This window comes from Xyrauchen texanus, chromosome 46 (assembly GCF_025860055.1).
Source record: "Xyrauchen texanus isolate HMW12.3.18 chromosome 46, RBS_HiC_50CHRs, whole genome shotgun sequence".
NCBI classification, from domain to species: domain Eukaryota; kingdom Metazoa; phylum Chordata; class Actinopteri; order Cypriniformes; family Catostomidae; genus Xyrauchen; species Xyrauchen texanus.
Window position 1 is genome coordinate 20,597,613 of NC_068321.1, and position 16,843 is coordinate 20,614,455.

Genomic DNA, 16,843 nt, shown 5'->3' on the forward strand with positions numbered 1-16,843 from the left:
CTTTGCTGGTAAACTTTTTTTGGTAAAAATATTCAGATGCAGCAACAGTGTTTACAGTTGTCAAGAAAATTTACCTATAAATGGCTTAAGTTGTCTATGTATATTGAAGGAATTTTCTGGGTTCAATGCAGGTTAAGCTCAATCGACAGCATATGTAGCATAATGTTGATTACCCACAAAAATTTATTTTGGCGCGTCCCTCCTTTTCTTTAAAAAAAATGGGTTACAGTAAGGCACTTACAATGGAAGTGAATGGGGGCCAATGTTTTGGGTGTTAAAAGACTCACTGTTTCAAAAGTATAGCCAGAAGATGTAAACAATATGCATGTTACAGTTTTTTACGATTGCTTACACACTAAAATGTAACTTTTCCCACAATTAGCAAAACCTTACACTCAAGGAGCAAAACACAAGGCTAGATTTGCACAACTGTAAGCACATTGTCAGCTTCACACTATTTGCAAAACATTACACACGGAGGCGGAGGCGGAGGCGGAGGCAGAGGCAGAGGCAGAGGCAGACCTGAAGCAGGAGGAGAACGTTCACAAAGAAGAAGAGGACCAAACTTATCAAATGACATTCGTGCAACACTAGTGGACCATGTTGTGAACCACAGATTGACGCTCAGGGAGGCTGGACTGAGAGTTCAGCCAAATCTTAGCAGATATACAGTGGCATCTGTCATAAGGACTTTTCGACAGGAAAACAGGTAAAAGATCTGTCTACAGTTACAGTAATCAGCCGCTTATTTTATGCACCATATCAGCACTTCTGATACCCCTTCCTGTGACATTGTACAGTAAGTTACATGTATTATTCTCTACATAGGATTGAGGGTCGGGAACGTCAAGGAGGAAGGGGGCCCATATTCACGCAAGAACAAGAGAGCGCTATAATAAACATGGTTTTGGCCAATAATGCTATCAGGCTCAGAGAACTACAAGCCAACATTATCGGTGACCATGCCATTTTCAATAATGTCCATCAGGTCTCTCTGTCAACACTGGCACGCATCCTGAAAAGACATCAGGTTGAAATGAAACAACTTTATCGAGTGCCTTTTGAGCGGAATTCAGAAAGGGTCAAACGGCTGCGGCATGAGTATGTGGAGGTTTGTATTGTTCACTTTAGCACTGTGATGTTGCATACTGCACACATGACTTTTTTACAATGACTGTATACTACACCTATCCTGAACTACACAATCTTGTCTTTCACTGTATTTCAGAGAGTTTTGCAAATGGATGCTGAGGAAATCCTGCATGAATTCATATATATTGATGAGGCAGGGTTCAACCTCCCAAAAGCAAGGAGAGGCAGAAATATCATTGGCCACAGGGCTATAATCAATGTCCCAGGGCAACGTGGGGGTAACATCACCCTTTGCGCTGCCATTTCACAGCATGGGGTTGTCCTCCGTCATGCCAAAATGGGCCCTTACAACACACCTCACATTCTCGCATTTTTGGACCGATTGCACCACATCGTCACAGCAGGTAATGAAATGCACCAGATGCAATACACGGTCATCTGGGACAATGTGTCATTCCACCGCTCCGCTTTGGTCCAGAACTGGTTTCAACACCATCCACAGTTGACCGTACTATACCTTCCACCATACTCTCCGTTTCTAAACCCTATAGAAGAGTTTTTCTCTGCATGGCGGTGGAAGGTTTACGATCTCCAGCCCCAGGCTCAGGTACCCCTCATTCAGGCCATGGAGGACGCCTGTGACCAAGTCGACGCCGCAGCTGTGCAAGGATGGATTCGACATTCAAGACGGTTCTTCCCGCGTTGTCTTGCTAATGACGATAATGCTTGTGACTATATTGCTTGTGATGTTGATGAAATTCTCTGGCCAGATCCAGCTAGGCGAAGAGATAATGTATAGTATGTTTACTGTAGTACTGTGTACAATATTGTCAGTTTTTTCAGATTATTTTTTGTTTGTTGTTGTTGTTATTTACTGTAATTGTAACCTGTACTGGATACAGTATTTTACGTTTGTCTGTTGTTTGAGCTAATAGTGTTATGCACACTACTGTAGTAGCATGAAAACTGGGACATGTTTTGTTGTGATTCTCCATGTTGACTGATTTGGGTATATGGAGAGAAATAAATGATATTTTCCTCAGTCTGTAGCATTGGTCTTGTGCAGTATTTGTATAGTTGTACTTCATTTACAGTACTCTAATCACTGACAATTAGACTTGCTAAAAGTGTTTTAGGTTAGCAACAGCAGTGTGTAACTGGTTCAAAAAGATTGAAGTCATATGAAATGTGTGTGTTTCGTATGGTCACAAAATATTCTTTTTATGAAGTAGTGTATAGTTTTGACAAAAGTGTTCCATTTTGCAAATGATCTGAAGTGTTGTGCTACTTTGGTGTAGGGTTGTGCTAATTGTGTGTAGTGTTTTGACAAACCGGGCCCTGTTTTCCAAATTGTGCTTAAACAATTGAAAAAAACTGTAACATGATTTTTGTGTGATAACATTTCTTACTAACATTTTCTGTGTAAAGTCATAGCCAATTTTACAACTTCATTGCCATGACGATGTAATGTCAACAAAACCTAAAATCCTAAAATGAAGACAATTTAAACAACTTTACAGCTCAAATAATGAGTTTTAACAGAAGAATGAGTGCTTTTACAAAAGTATAAGCTCCACATTTCTGGTTTTAAACCTACCAAAAATTGGCCACATTTACTTTAATTGTCCCAATTACTTCAATTGTAAGTGTCACACTGTAACCTCGATATTTGCTCTTTTTTTTATAAGAACGGGAGAGACGAGTCTAAATAAAAGTTTTGTGGTAATCAATATGCCACAAATGCTGTCAATTGAACTTCACTTCTTTTGAACCCCGAACATTCCTTTAAGCTGAGAAAGAAGGAATTATTTTAACAATGAAAAGGTTACATACTTCAGCTTTAACTGAAAACTAGTGCGTTTGACCGAAGTTGGATTCATGTCCCTAGGTGTCAGTGTAAGTCCAAGACAGCGTGAACATAAACTTATTGAGCGCGCCTTTAAAAACTGATGACTTTTATTTTGACATCCTATCCGAAATCAGCGTTCCTTGACCCCGAAGTGCTGGTACACCTCCTCCCACATCACCCTTGTGTCTTGTGTGGCTGCAAGCTGCTTTTTACATAAACATCACGAATTCAAATATGAAATATTTTCTTTTAACTGTTGGTAAGTACATCCATTTGAATATCATATTCAAGATTCACGTAATAACAGAAACCTCTTTGTGTTTTAATCTTCTTGTAGTAAATAATAAGGTGTAATACATTTTTTTTTTTCAGCTTTTGGATGTAAAGATATGTTGCTGTTAAGGGAAGAAAAATAGCTACAATTAAAAGTGGGTTTTTAGAGAGCACGTGTTTCATTGTAAACAACAAACAATGTGCCTGTTTGTTGTGGCCACACGCCTCATAACTGACCTATAAACCTTAATAATGGCTTTTAGTAGCCTAATTGAGTTAGTTTTCATCATAAAATATATAAGTTGTAGGAGCTTGGTTTGATTATGTTATATTTTTGGGGTTGCTGTGATTTGTAACAGCATACAACAGAATGTTGCAATCATAAATTTAGTGAAAATGACAATCAGCATCATTTGTGGCTTAAATACACATTTCTGATATATTTAGCAGAAATAAATGCAATAATTATTTGCACAAGTTTCTTTTGCATTGGTTTTAACTTTGCATTCTTCGTAAAGCAATGCTCACTTATTTATTGTTTTACTGTGTTTTACTTCAGTTCTCTCAGGAAGGATCATCCGTGAATAATCTGCTTCACCTTTGTGTGAGTTTCATTCCTTTGTTCAAACCTAGATTTAAGTCATATGGTTACTACATCCTGGAACGGGTTTTGTGAGCCATTTGAATGCTGTTTGCAGTGTTGGCAGTAACCAAGTGTTCAAAGGGTTGTGGCAGGGCCTTTTAAGTGCTGCACAGTGCACACAAAGCCTATTTATTGACTTTGGTAACTTCCTTATTCTCAACAATGTCTGAATAACAGCAACAAATCAGGTGCAGTATGAACACTTCAATCTAACACCGTATGAATTTTGCCACTAGAACAGTGGTTCTCAAATAGTGTGCTGCGGCACATTGGTGTGCCATGGAATTTGTCCTTACAATTTAAATGATCTTTTTCAATTATTCCATTAAATATGTGTAGAACTGTTTTATTTGTGTGTATATATATATATTAGTTGTTATTATTTATTATTATTATTAGATTTTTTTCCACAGATTTTAAAAGTACTCCTAATCTAACTGCCTAAATAGCCTAAAACAGTGGACCCCTGTTTCATACTGTATAAAATTGAGTGTTGGGTTTTATGCCTATAAATCATGTATTGTAGGCTACCGTATTGTTGTATGTACATACTTTATGATGTATATTTTGCAAAGCTATTGAAATAATCATTAAATAATGTGCAGCAGTGGTCTGCAACATTTTTTGACATGAATTGACATTTTTAATTTCCCTTCAAAACCTAAACCGTTCAAAACCGACAGATAGACACACAGCCAGCCGGATAGATAGACACACAGCCACAGCCAGCCGGACAGATAGAGCCACAGCCGGACAGATAGACCCTGTTCATGCAGAATTTAACAACTTTTATAAGGATACTAATATGGAGTCTTCATCTCATATGAGTGATCAATTTTATACATATATTTTAAAAATCAATTTCATTGGGAGTAAAACTTTGCAATTACTAAAACAATGACTGAGTGCACCCTCAAATCAATTGTTGAATTGAGAGTCACCGTCGTGTGTGGGTGTGTAGAACGTTAAGGACTGTGTATACCAACTTGATAATCTCAGCGGTAACTATTTATTTACAGCAGGCTTTATTCTGAAAGAAAAAAGCAACTAATAATAAAAGAAACTGTAGGTTGGCATCTGCGCAACCGCACAGCGTGACCAACGCAAAGCAGACGCATTAACTTGCGCGACCCTCCACAGCAGCGCTGCAGAACCTAATGTGTGTGGTTCTTTGAGCAGTGGACACGCAAATTGTTTGTGCGGTTTGCGCACTTCTTCCGATTAGCTCAGTTTTGTCGCACTTTAATAATGTTTAGCATTCCAATCAGTTCATAACTATATGAACTAAGATTAAAAATTTTCGTTTGAGTGATTATTCCGACTGCCAATGTTGGGTCAAACAATAATTTGTAGACCCCCTGCTGTACCACCGTGGACGCCGTAAGATTCGCGGTCCCTCTGTTGAAGATCCTTGGCCTAAAACGAAAAAGCTGTAACTTCCTTCCTCTCGTGCTCTCCTTGCTCCCATGGCAACCTGACATTGCTTACCCCGCACTATTCAAGTAAACCGTATTTGTTGCAGCTGGCGAATAAGTTAACTAGGCTTTGCTAATAAGTCCTGCAGCATGGATGGGTATCTACGTCAAACAGCAGGAAAAAGAAACAACCCTGAAACATCCTCTTCAACTTCACTCAAGAGTGAACCAAAAGTAAAAATATCAAAAATAATCTACCACCCCTGGAGTCGCAAGTTTGAATCCAGGTCGTGCTGAGTGACTCCAGCCAGGTCTCCTAAGCAACCAAATTGGCCTGGTTGCTAGGGAGGGTAGTGTGTCATGGGGTAACCTCCTTGTGGTCGGTATAATGTTGTTCTCGCTCTTGATGGGGCGGGTGGTGAGTTGTGCATGGATCCACGATAACGCGCTCAACAAGCCATGTGATAAGATGCATGTATTGACGGTGTTAGACACGGAGGCAACTGGGATTCGTCCTGCACCACCCGGATTGAGGCGAGTTACTACGCCACCACAAGGACTTGGAGCGCATCGGGAATTGTGCATTCCAAATTGGGGAGAAAATCAGAAAAAAAAATCAACAGACAATACCATGACAGCTACATCGCCTTGGACTTTAGATGGGCGGGTGACGCTTATCCACTACCAGAATGTTTCATTGTCGGTGCTTGATGTAGGGCGCGGTACGCAGTATCTGTACTTCTCTAATTTTGTCTACAGAGTACCAGCAGTTTTTCTTGTGTAGCACCACTTCTCAGTCTCCCGCTACGATGTTATGTCTTTATTCAATTTAAGTCAGTGATTTGATTAGGCCCGCCAATCACTTATATCTGACCTTCCAAATGATTTTGATAAAAGCTGGGTAAACATCCGAAAGCTCTCTGCGCAAAACTCAGCGGTGAGTTTAACAACACTTAACGCGTGCAACAGCATCGGTGCTTGAATGTTTAAGCTTGTCTGGACATTGTTCAGTTACACTCTTCTCCAAAATATGAACCAGCAACTTTTGGTTGAGCACATTATATTGTGTCTTATTCACTCAAATGTATTTATGCAAATTGTTTACCCGCTTGTTGCAGTCAAAACTATAGACTTAAAAAAGCTGTTGCAGAAGTGATGTATGCTCATGCAAAACCTTTTTCACAAGAGGCAAAACGATGATGAAAACCAAACTTTCAAAGAAAATACATTGGAAAATGTGCATTTATTCCCCATTCTGTTCTGTAGTGCTCGTAAAAAGATTTTGTGAATTGTCATTGAACTTGCCTATGCATAAATCCTGGCAGTGTTTATTTCTAAATCGTTCTCAATCCTGAAAATCGTCAAATCAGTTTGTTCACCATTTCTATTGATTATTATCTGCACAATTATCTGGCTCCTGTGTGCAGGATAAGGAAGGCAAATTTTGCCCTCATTGAATGGGAAGATAGTAAAAATGGATAAACAGACATAATGCTATTCTTTTTTTTTTCTTTTTTTTTATTCAGTTTTAGGCTGCATATATTTTGTGTAAAAAGAGCATTCTACATTAGATTGCCATTGTTCTCTTAATATTAACAAAGATGCAGACTTTGGCAGATCTAAATATTCTTTCTCAGTTCTCATAAACAATAACCCTACTTTGTATGTTTTATTTTCAAAGTAAAGCTAATCAAAACCTATTTGTTAGATAAGGATTTAAGGTCATATTTGTTCTTCAGCCAGATCTTAAGAAGGAATTTATGGCCAGACCTTGAAAATGCTATTTAAATAACAGTTTTAATGTAAATAAAAACATTTTTAACCAAAAGTTGCCATGTTGGCCTTAGCATAGTGCTGTTAATTAAACTTTATGAAACATGCTGTATTGTTGCCAAAGCATAATTTCATCATTTAAATTATTTCATTAACAATAAAATCAGTTTTTATATTGCTAAAACATGGTTTCAAGGCCATTTTTGATTTGGGTTTGAGGCAGCAAATAGGGTTTAATACCATTTATTTAGCATTTATGAGGATGTATGCATCATTGTATTTTGAGGACAAAAAAATGGTGTTCCTTGGAAACTTCATGTTTACAAAGGTGTTCCTTGGGACAAAAAAGTTTGAAAAACCACTTTTCTAGAACAGGTTAGGCCTTGTGTAATAAGAGTGTCTTAAATGAAACTAAATGTAAAGTTAACTTTAGGTTAGGCCAACATGTTATTTGTTTATTTATTGATTATTATTACATGATTATTTTTTGTTTAATTGTATTGTAATTCTCAATTTAATACTATTGTACTTGTTATAATACAGGCATCCCAGACAAACTCTCACTTTCCTTGTAGTGTCTTGGAATTTGTACTAGATGGCGTACTTGAGTCAGTCTTGAATTCAATCTGACTTGCGTCTTTCTGATTTGAATGTTACATGTTTGTTTGCGAATTACATTACAGTTTTATCATTTATTGACTTATCCCACAGATGTTGGTGATGTGACCCTCTCTCACATTATGAGAGCAGCCACTCATGTGATCATGACAGTCCACACCATCCTGATCCTGCTGCCCATCCTGGGGTTCCACGTGCTTCCCTGTGTATCTGCCCATTTGGAGAACAGCCTCAGGATAGTGGCTAATATAACTGTGGAAGACCCAGGGGAATGTGATGTGAAATTGTGTATGTCTATCTCTAATGTATTTCAAAATACCCTTTAGTAGATTGCTTAAATAGTAAAACAATTATTTACTCATGAAAATATCATATTTCTGACTATATATTATGTTTCTTGTTTTCATCACATATTTAGAAGCAAATTTTTTATATTTGCTAAAGGCATGTGAGGATAAATGTAAGTTAAAAGGGTCATGGCATACAACTTCATAAAAAAAAACTTGGTTCAGAAATGTGACATGATAAAGCCACCACTATATTCCGTTGTCTCATCTACTGGTGAAAGCTGCTTGTGTAAATCAAACAAAGATGCATTGCAGACAAAAAAAACTTAAATGGACATATTTTTTTGATTAAATTCCTTTATTTCCAAAGGTTAAACTGGCCATGCAATCTCAAACATTTCGTTTTTTTCTCTTTAAGGACTTAAAAATTAAGTATCGGTATGCCAACTTCAGAGATCAATCGCCGCACCTGTGGAATATCTTCTTTTTATTTTTTTTAAATAGAACAATGCTACCTTAAAGGAATATTCCAGGGTTCAATACATGTTATGCTCAATTAACAGCATTTGGTCATTATGTTGATTTCCACCAAAAAATATTTTGACATCCCTCCATAGTCATGGTTGCATTAAGGCACTTACAATGCAAGTGAATGGGGCCAGTCTAAAAACATTCAAATACAAACTTTCAAAAGTATAGCCATAATACGTTAACATTACACATGTTAACATGATTTTAGTGTGATAAAATCGTTTACTAATCTTTTCTGTGTAGAATTATATCAAAAACCGAGTTTCGTTGTCATGACAATGAAGTTGTACTATCAGATAAGGTTAGTAAGTGATTTAATTAAACTAAAATAGTCTTAACATGTACACTCACCTAAAGGATTATTAGGAACACCTGTTCAATTTCTCATTAATGCAATTATCTAATCAACCAATCACATGGCAGTTGCTTCAATGCATTGTCAATCCTGGTCAAGACAATCTCCTGAACTCCAAACTGAATGTCAGAATGGGAAAGAAAGGTGATTTAAGCAATTTTGAGCGTGGCATGGTTGTTGGTGCCAGACGGCCGGTCTGAGTATTTCACAATCTGCTCAGTTACTGGGATTTTCACGCACAACCATTTCTAGGGTTTACAAAGAATGGTGTGAAAAGGGAAAAACATCCAGTATGCGGCAGTCCTGTGGGCGAAAATGCCTTGTTGATGCTAGAGGTCAGAGGAGAATGGGCCGACTGATTCAAGCTGATAGAAGAGCAACTTTGCCTGAAATAACCACCCGTTACAACCGAGGTATGCAGCAATGCATTTGTGAAGCCACAACACGCACAACCTTGATTCGGATGGGCTACAACAGCAGAAGACCCCACCGGGTACCACTCATCTCCACTACAAATAAGAAAAAGAGGCTACAATTTGCAAGAGCTCACCAAAATTGGACAGTTGAAGACTGGAAAAATGTTGCCTGGTCTGATGAGTCTCGATTTCTGTTGAGACATTCAGATGGTAGAGTCAGAATTTGGCATAAACAGAATGAGAACATGGATCCATCATGCCTTGTTACCACTGTGCAGGCTGGTGGTGGTGGTGTAATGGTGTGGGGGATGTTTTCTTGGCACACTTTAGGCCCCTTAGTGCCAATTGGGCATCGTTTAAATGCCACGGCCTACCTGAGCATTGTTTCTGACCATGTCCATCCCTTTATAGCCACCATGTACCCATCCTCTGATGGCTACTTCCAGCAGGATAATGCACCATGTCACAAAGCTCGAATCATTTCAAATTGGTTTCTTGAACATGACAATGAGTTCACTGTACTAAAATGGCCCCCACAGTCACCAGATCTCAACCCAGTAGAGCATCTTTGGGATGTGGTGGAACGGGAGCTTCGTGCCCTGGATGTGCATCCCACAAATCTCCATCAACTGCAAGATGCTATCCTATCAATATGGGCCAACATTTCTAAAGAATGCTTTCAGCACCTTGTTGAATCAATGCCACGTAGAATTAAGGCAGTTCTGAAGGCGAAAGGGGGTCAAACACAGTATTAGTATGGTGTTCCTAATAATCCTTTAGGTGAGTGTATGTTTATATCTTGTGGCTATACTTTTGAAACCGTTTGTATTTGAATGTTTTTAGACTGGCCCCATTCACTTCCATTGTAAGTTTTTATTTATTTATTTTATATATATATATATTATATACACACACACACACCCCGATCAGTCACAACATTAAAACCACCTGCATAGGTCCCCCTTGTGCCGCCAAAACAGCACCAACCTGTCTGGCACCAACAATCATGCTATTAGCAAGACAAAAATTGTTAAATGGACAGATTTGTTGGATTCCATTGCTCTGTTTGCAAAGGTTAAACCAGCATTGCAATCTCAATTTTATTTAATTTTTTTTGTCTAAGAGGGCTTGACAATGAAATGCAATCTTTCTACTACCTTCAGAGATAAAACAGGGTACCTGCGGAATAACATATTATTTCAAACAAGTAAAGCCATATGTTTTGTTTTGTCTTTTATAGATCACGTCTTTAACTTGAAGGACGTGCGCTTTCAAAGGGGGCCATGTGTTTCGCATTTAAGATGAAAGGGAGTCTTGGGCCTGGCTGTTCTGCTTACGAGCCAGGCTCTGCTTAAGCAGGCCGTTCCCTTCTCCAGTCTTCGTCAAGACTTGCTCTTTTTTTTTAATTAAATCACTTTCTTTTTTCCCCTCTTGCTTTGGCCACACACGTTGCACTTGACTATCTCACCACCTCTGTAAACACGCAGACAGCATAAATGACCCCGGGCCACATTGGCTTTGTGTTTTTGGATAGAGTGGTTGGCCCTGCCTCTTCTCATCCGCAATCCACCAGCCCCCACCCAATGAGACACACACACGCACGCACATACACTGTCGGTATTGAGTTTCTCTGTGGCTCACGGCGCTGTTGCATTAACTGAATGGAGATCGAAGCAAGGTCAGAATCGCCACCGCCATCTGGATCTCTGAAATGTTTGGAATGACGGGGGTGCTATAAATACATAAGCATTCCACATTCCAGTGCGGGGAACGGTGTGTTTTTGACACGTCAAAGCCCAAACATACTATAGGACGACCTGTGGTGACCGCAAAAGGGGGCAGAAATTAGGCCAGACGCTCTGGTTTCACACCGGCCTCCGTTTGCCGCCTCCAACATCTGTGGGACAATTCACCCAAAAATTTAAATTGTCACCATTTACTCACTCTCATGTTGTTCCACACCCATATGACTTTATACCTTCCCTGGAACACAAAAGGAGATGTTAGGCAGTATGTTAGTCTCCGATGCTATTCACTTTCACTGCATCTTTTTTAACACTGGTGTTAATTGGCCAAGCAAACACATCATGAATCATCTCAAAATGGCCAAATACCGGCTGATTAATCGGCCTGGCCGATATATATTAGTTTATCAATATTCTCTACGTATTAAACCTGTTATGAACATCTTGTATGTTTGCATCTTTGCCTTTGCATCAAATGCCTTTTTAACTCTCTCCCGAATGGCTTCAAACAGCTGGAGAAATATTTAACAAGAAAAAAATGCATGCAAGCCTATGTAGCTGGCCTTTCGAATTTGTTAGTCATCATTGATCAAGAGTTGATTCAACAAGCATTTTTCACTTCAAAAAGGATGTTTATTTATCCACCTGGAGCTTTTAAATGCCGAATAACTGCATGATTGCTGACTAGCTCAATCCTAAAAAGAGGAAAGGGGATGTTTTGGAGAATTCTGCAGTGCCAGCGCAAACACACCGGCCCCGTGTCCCGTTATGGGTCCTGCTGTGCTGAAGCCATCTGGTTAAGTAATCAGGGGAAGTGGGAATATGGAAAAATGGAGAGAGTGGAGACGGATGTGGAGGTTGAGGTGTGCTGTACCTAACTCACACATGGTTGCTGGGAAAGGATCAAAGAAAGGTACGGCGAGGCCTGTTTTTCTTTCCAGACGCGGTTCGTTCCCGAGGAAGAGAGAGCGCAGGATATGCAATTCAACATCCGAGTAATGAGCATTCGGGGATCATCTCTGGCCCAATGAAAACAAGCGTGGCTGTTGAGTCGCAGATTGCACTGTTGGTTTTATTTCGCTTTTTAGAGATGGACTGTAAAATATATTCGGCCTTAACAGTTTGAAAACAGTCTTTACGAACTTGATTAAATAGTTTGAGTTATTTGCCCTCTTGAATTTGGAGTTAAGTAGCACTTATTGTCAGGCTTTTACAATTTGATTATTTATGCATTGGGAGTTTTAGTGCTGGATATTCAAAACAGTCGAGCAGATTTAGAGCCATAAGCAAAAATGGTTCATGGGCATTTGCCTCCACTTACTCTTGACAAAAGACATGAAAGTAATGAACCTTTGTATTTTTGGTGACACCCAACTAATATAATAATTTTGATGACTTCCAATGCTTCAAAAACAAGTGTATTTTAGTACGTGTGACTTTTTGTTTTTTCTTAATTTTCAGGTCCTCCTGATGAATCCTGTACAAAAGCCCTCCTTCATGAAGGAAGATGTTTTCTGTTTAGTTGTCTGCCTATTGCCCAGAACTCCTCTTGTGAAAATATCACAATAATACAGGAACTACTTACAAATCAAGGTGTGAACATGGCTTCAGTAGCTTTCCTCTATATATTTTTTGTGTGTTTTACATACGTTTCAGGGCTCGACATTAAGCATTGTCTTGTGCTTGTGCTTCGGACACGTAAATTGATCATTAACTTGTCAGAGAAGACAACAACAAAAGAAAGTACGTAAGAAAGAAAAACAAGTAAATGCCTTCATTACACCTAAGATCCATTAAGAACACCGTGCAGAAAGAAGGTAAATCATTACTCAACCTCAAGCCTGTATGAATTCCTCTCTTCTGAGGAACACAAAATTAGATTTTTGGCAGAACTTTAGTCACTGTCACTATTCAAAGACACTGAATCTTTTTTTTTTTAATAAAAGTGTATTGAGACTGAAACTAACATTCTCCCTAACATCATCTTTTGAGTTCCACGGAAGATAGAAAGTCAGACTTGTTTGGAACAACATAAAGGCGAGTAATGATGACTGAAGTTTTGGTAACACTTTACAATAAAGTTCATTAACATTATGTAATTCACTAGCTATCCTGAATTAACAATGAACAATATTTTACAACATTTATCAGTCTTAATGTTAGTTACTTAAAAAAAAATACAATTGTTCATTGTTAGTTCATAGTGCACGAAATAATTTTAACATATACAACTTTATATTTTAATGCATGAAATGCATTAATATACTGTATGTTGGAATTCACATTAGCCAAGATTAATAAATTATATAAAAGTTTTCATGTTAACTGATGTAGTTAACTGTTCACACATTTTTATTTTTGGGTAAATCATCTCTTTGAGAGTACAAGACCATTGTCACCTGTTCCATTTAAATATGGCTGTTTAATATTTACAGAATACATTGCTGCAAAATCACTTATGTTGTATATTCAAAACAGATATGTATATTAAAGATAGGTAATATGTTTTAATTGTGTATAATGTATTAATGTTATAGTATTAATATTATTATGTATATTGTTATATAATGACTAATTCACATGGCAGAGAAAATACCTTGGATACATGCATTACATGGAGCTCTAGAAAGATGAGATGTAATGGATGCATAAGTCTGTTTTATGCATTTCTCTTCACTCTACAGATGGTATTATTACACAAAGCGTTTTTGCAATTGCTGCCTTGCTTGCTGTATTATGAGGAAGCGCCACGATGTCACGAGACAAATTTAGATATTTCCAACTTTGCGCACTTGCGATGAAGACAGCTTTGTTGATTATAAAGAGGAGCAATAGTTTTATCACATCGCATGCTTATAGAGACATGGTACAACACCATTCGCCTGTCTAGTTAACAGGTTTTTACCCATTTATATATATATATAAAATCTAAAGTTCAGTCAATATGCACTTCCCAACTGCTCGCACAAGCTGCTGCATGCGATAAAGGGAATTCCACGTATTTTGAAAGTGAAAAATGCAGTAATGATTAAAATTGTGCTCAGTCCCCACAATCCCGCGCTTTCTTTACATTACTGTGGTTTGTTTAAACTAGAATTTGTTGTTTTTCACTTCGTATGTTAACGTGCAGTTGTAATTGTTAATTGCTACATTCTTCATCTGTCTGTCCAAGTATACATGCCATAATGCGCAACTGAATATTTGAAGGAATGACGTTGACTGAGGAAGTTTCAGTGATGCATGTCTTTCGGAGCATGCATGCGCACTACGTCAAGGCCAATTGTGGTCCGATTAAGGCCAGAAACATACTTTACTCAAGCACGCTTACACTGATGTGTGCGCTTTGTCGACGCATTGCCAATGCGCGTCTGGTTGAACATTCTGACCTTAGTTTTTGAACCTCAGTACTCAAGAGGGCAACATATTTTCCTTAAAATTTCTGTGCCATTAAACTTTGTGTTATTATTCAGGTATGTTGCTATAAATATATTGACCATACCTTAATTACTCACGCAATATATTTTCAAACTGATGCTCTGCCATTACAGAAGTTGACTTGAAATAGAAAACTCACTGTAGATGTGAACAGTGTACATAAATGTCCTCTATAGCGCCCCTTGCGGCAACATTGAGAATGCAATTACATTTTTGCGTTGTGTTATAAATTGCATTCTGTCACATTTTGCGAATATCGTGCTTACGTAGCATTAAATGCATTAACGTTTGCATACTTGTGTAGAGTATGTTTCGACCTTAACGTGTACATGCTGGACACAGCTGAGCTAAAATAGCATTATCTAGGTATGTTCGACTGATTTTGCAAAATAAAACTTTTTAAAGCACCTTTAAACGTACTGCTTGTGTGCAACTGCAGCAATTTTGTTCTTTTCATGTTACGATTGACTCATCCAGCTTTTATACATTATTAATAAATTGTATGAGAAGGATCTGCAATATTTTTTCCCAAAATGTAAGCCAGATGTCACCATTTAACTCCATGCACTTTCTTTTGCAGAGTTCGTCTATGTAGACAGTAATCAGCCTTCTCTAAATGGCTCTTTTACTAATACCACAGAACAATCAACACCTACAGCTAACATCTCGGCCTCCAGCACTTCCGCACTCACAAATCTGCCTAGTATACAAAACCAGTCAACTACTATTGTGACCATCAAATTGCAGACAACCGCATCAGACCAAGCTTTTACTGAACCAGCAGATTCTCCAGCATTCGCCATACCTGCTACCATTCCAACAAGAACAGCCACAACAACTACAAACGCAACAAAAACCTCCACGACAACAAAACCACCCACAACAACAACTAAACCCTCTATAACATCTAACATAACCACTACTCCAACAGTTGCACAAACTCCAAAACAGCTTCCTTTACCATCAGGGACCAAAACATCCGCCAGCGTCTCACCATTAGTGCCTACAATACCTCCATCTGCCACTTCCACAAAACTACCCCAACTGCCTCCTGTTCCAACATCCTCAGAAGATAAGCCATTGCCAGCCACGCCAACAACCTCAACGAGCCCCACAGTAGTGGCATCCACACTGCCTAAGGACATTCCCAAAGGGGACCAAGATAGAACTGACAAAGCCATAGTAGAAGTGGCTGGAGACCTTCTGACCAGTCACCTGTTTAACACCAGCTCTCTGCTGGCTGTTCTACTTTTCGGCGTCATTTTATTTGTGGTCACGGTCGCACTGTTTCTCAAACAAAAATATGATAGTTACAGGCGAAAAGACTACACTCAGGTAGACTATCTCATCAATGGAATGTACTCCGATTCAGGGGTCTGACGAGGTGGTTTGTTTCATTATCAAATATTTTTTGTTTTCAGGATTTTGTAGCACCTTTTGGTTTGAGGCCCACAGACTTTAGTCAGGGTAGACACCATATTTAATTTGACACAAATGAAATTGAGGCTCTATGGGACATATGTACAGTCCATATAATGGTTTGTACTGTTGGACATATAATTTTCACAACTCATGTTCACCCGATGGTGTATTTTCAGTGTTGCGTTGGTTGAATGTTGGACACCAAGTTACACAACAATACAAACCATTGAACTGACTGTATCTATCTGTCACAGCCTCCTTTTCAGTTTTGGTAAATTAATTATGGGGATACCTTGACTAATGCCCATTGTAATGCTGAAAATTAGTAGCACTCTCTCAAATTTCAAACGCTTTAAAAGCCCTGTACCACCTCATTATTGAACTCAAGCTGGTGCTCAAATAAAAAATTTGAGTACAATGGTGTGACATATTGGTATCTTTTATTTCTATGCAGATTAAGCTTCCATGTAATTTCTTGGCACGTGGGACTAAAGCCTTAGTATAAACCTAGCCCATATCCTTCGTTCAACAAATGTCATTACGAGGGATTCATAGTGCAATATTTGGAAACCTTTGTCTTGGTCTAATGTTATGTTCAGTGTTTCATCTGCAGCTAATGAGTTTGGCTGCAATTATTGCCTTTATGTTTGTCAGAACAGTTCAGGAACATTTGAAGAATTGTTAATGAATTAATGCCTTTGTATTGTTTTGTGTGAAGATTGAGAATATTTGCCAAACCAGGAATTGTGGCACAGAAGGCGATGACTGTCAAGCTAAGGGAATAACCCAGCCAATGTGTATTTAGTGTCAGGAACAAAGAAAAGATTATGATATTAGTGTTTGAGATCAAAGGAAGGGAAGGGGGTATGATAGTTTGATATGTGCCAAATTGTTTTTGTAAGTCTTAATAGATGCACTGTATAAAAAATAAAGATGTATACAAATAATAAAAACATACTTTGCAAGAAATTATACCAATGTTTCTTTTT

The 16,843-nt window shown here is 38.4% G+C and overlaps 2 protein-coding genes across 2 annotated transcripts in view; one reads left to right on the plus strand and one right to left on the minus strand.

Annotated features, from left to right (window-relative positions):
• Window positions 1–16,843, minus strand: part of LOC127638274 (BOLA class I histocompatibility antigen, alpha chain BL3-7-like) — a 184,106-nt gene that overhangs the window by 79,215 nt on the left and 88,048 nt on the right. The window lies entirely within an intron of this gene.
• On the plus strand, window positions 3,080–16,815 carry wu:fa25f02 (uncharacterized protein C11orf24). The gene is made up of 5 exons (XM_052119732.1): window positions 3,080–3,200; window positions 3,774–3,818; window positions 7,757–7,951; window positions 12,459–12,590; window positions 15,013–16,815. Exons 3-5 carry the CDS (start codon window positions 7,786–7,788, stop codon window positions 15,810–15,812), a joined length of 1,098 nt encoding a protein of 365 aa, XP_051975692.1. The 5' UTR covers window positions 3,080–3,200; window positions 3,774–3,818; window positions 7,757–7,785; the 3' UTR covers window positions 15,813–16,815.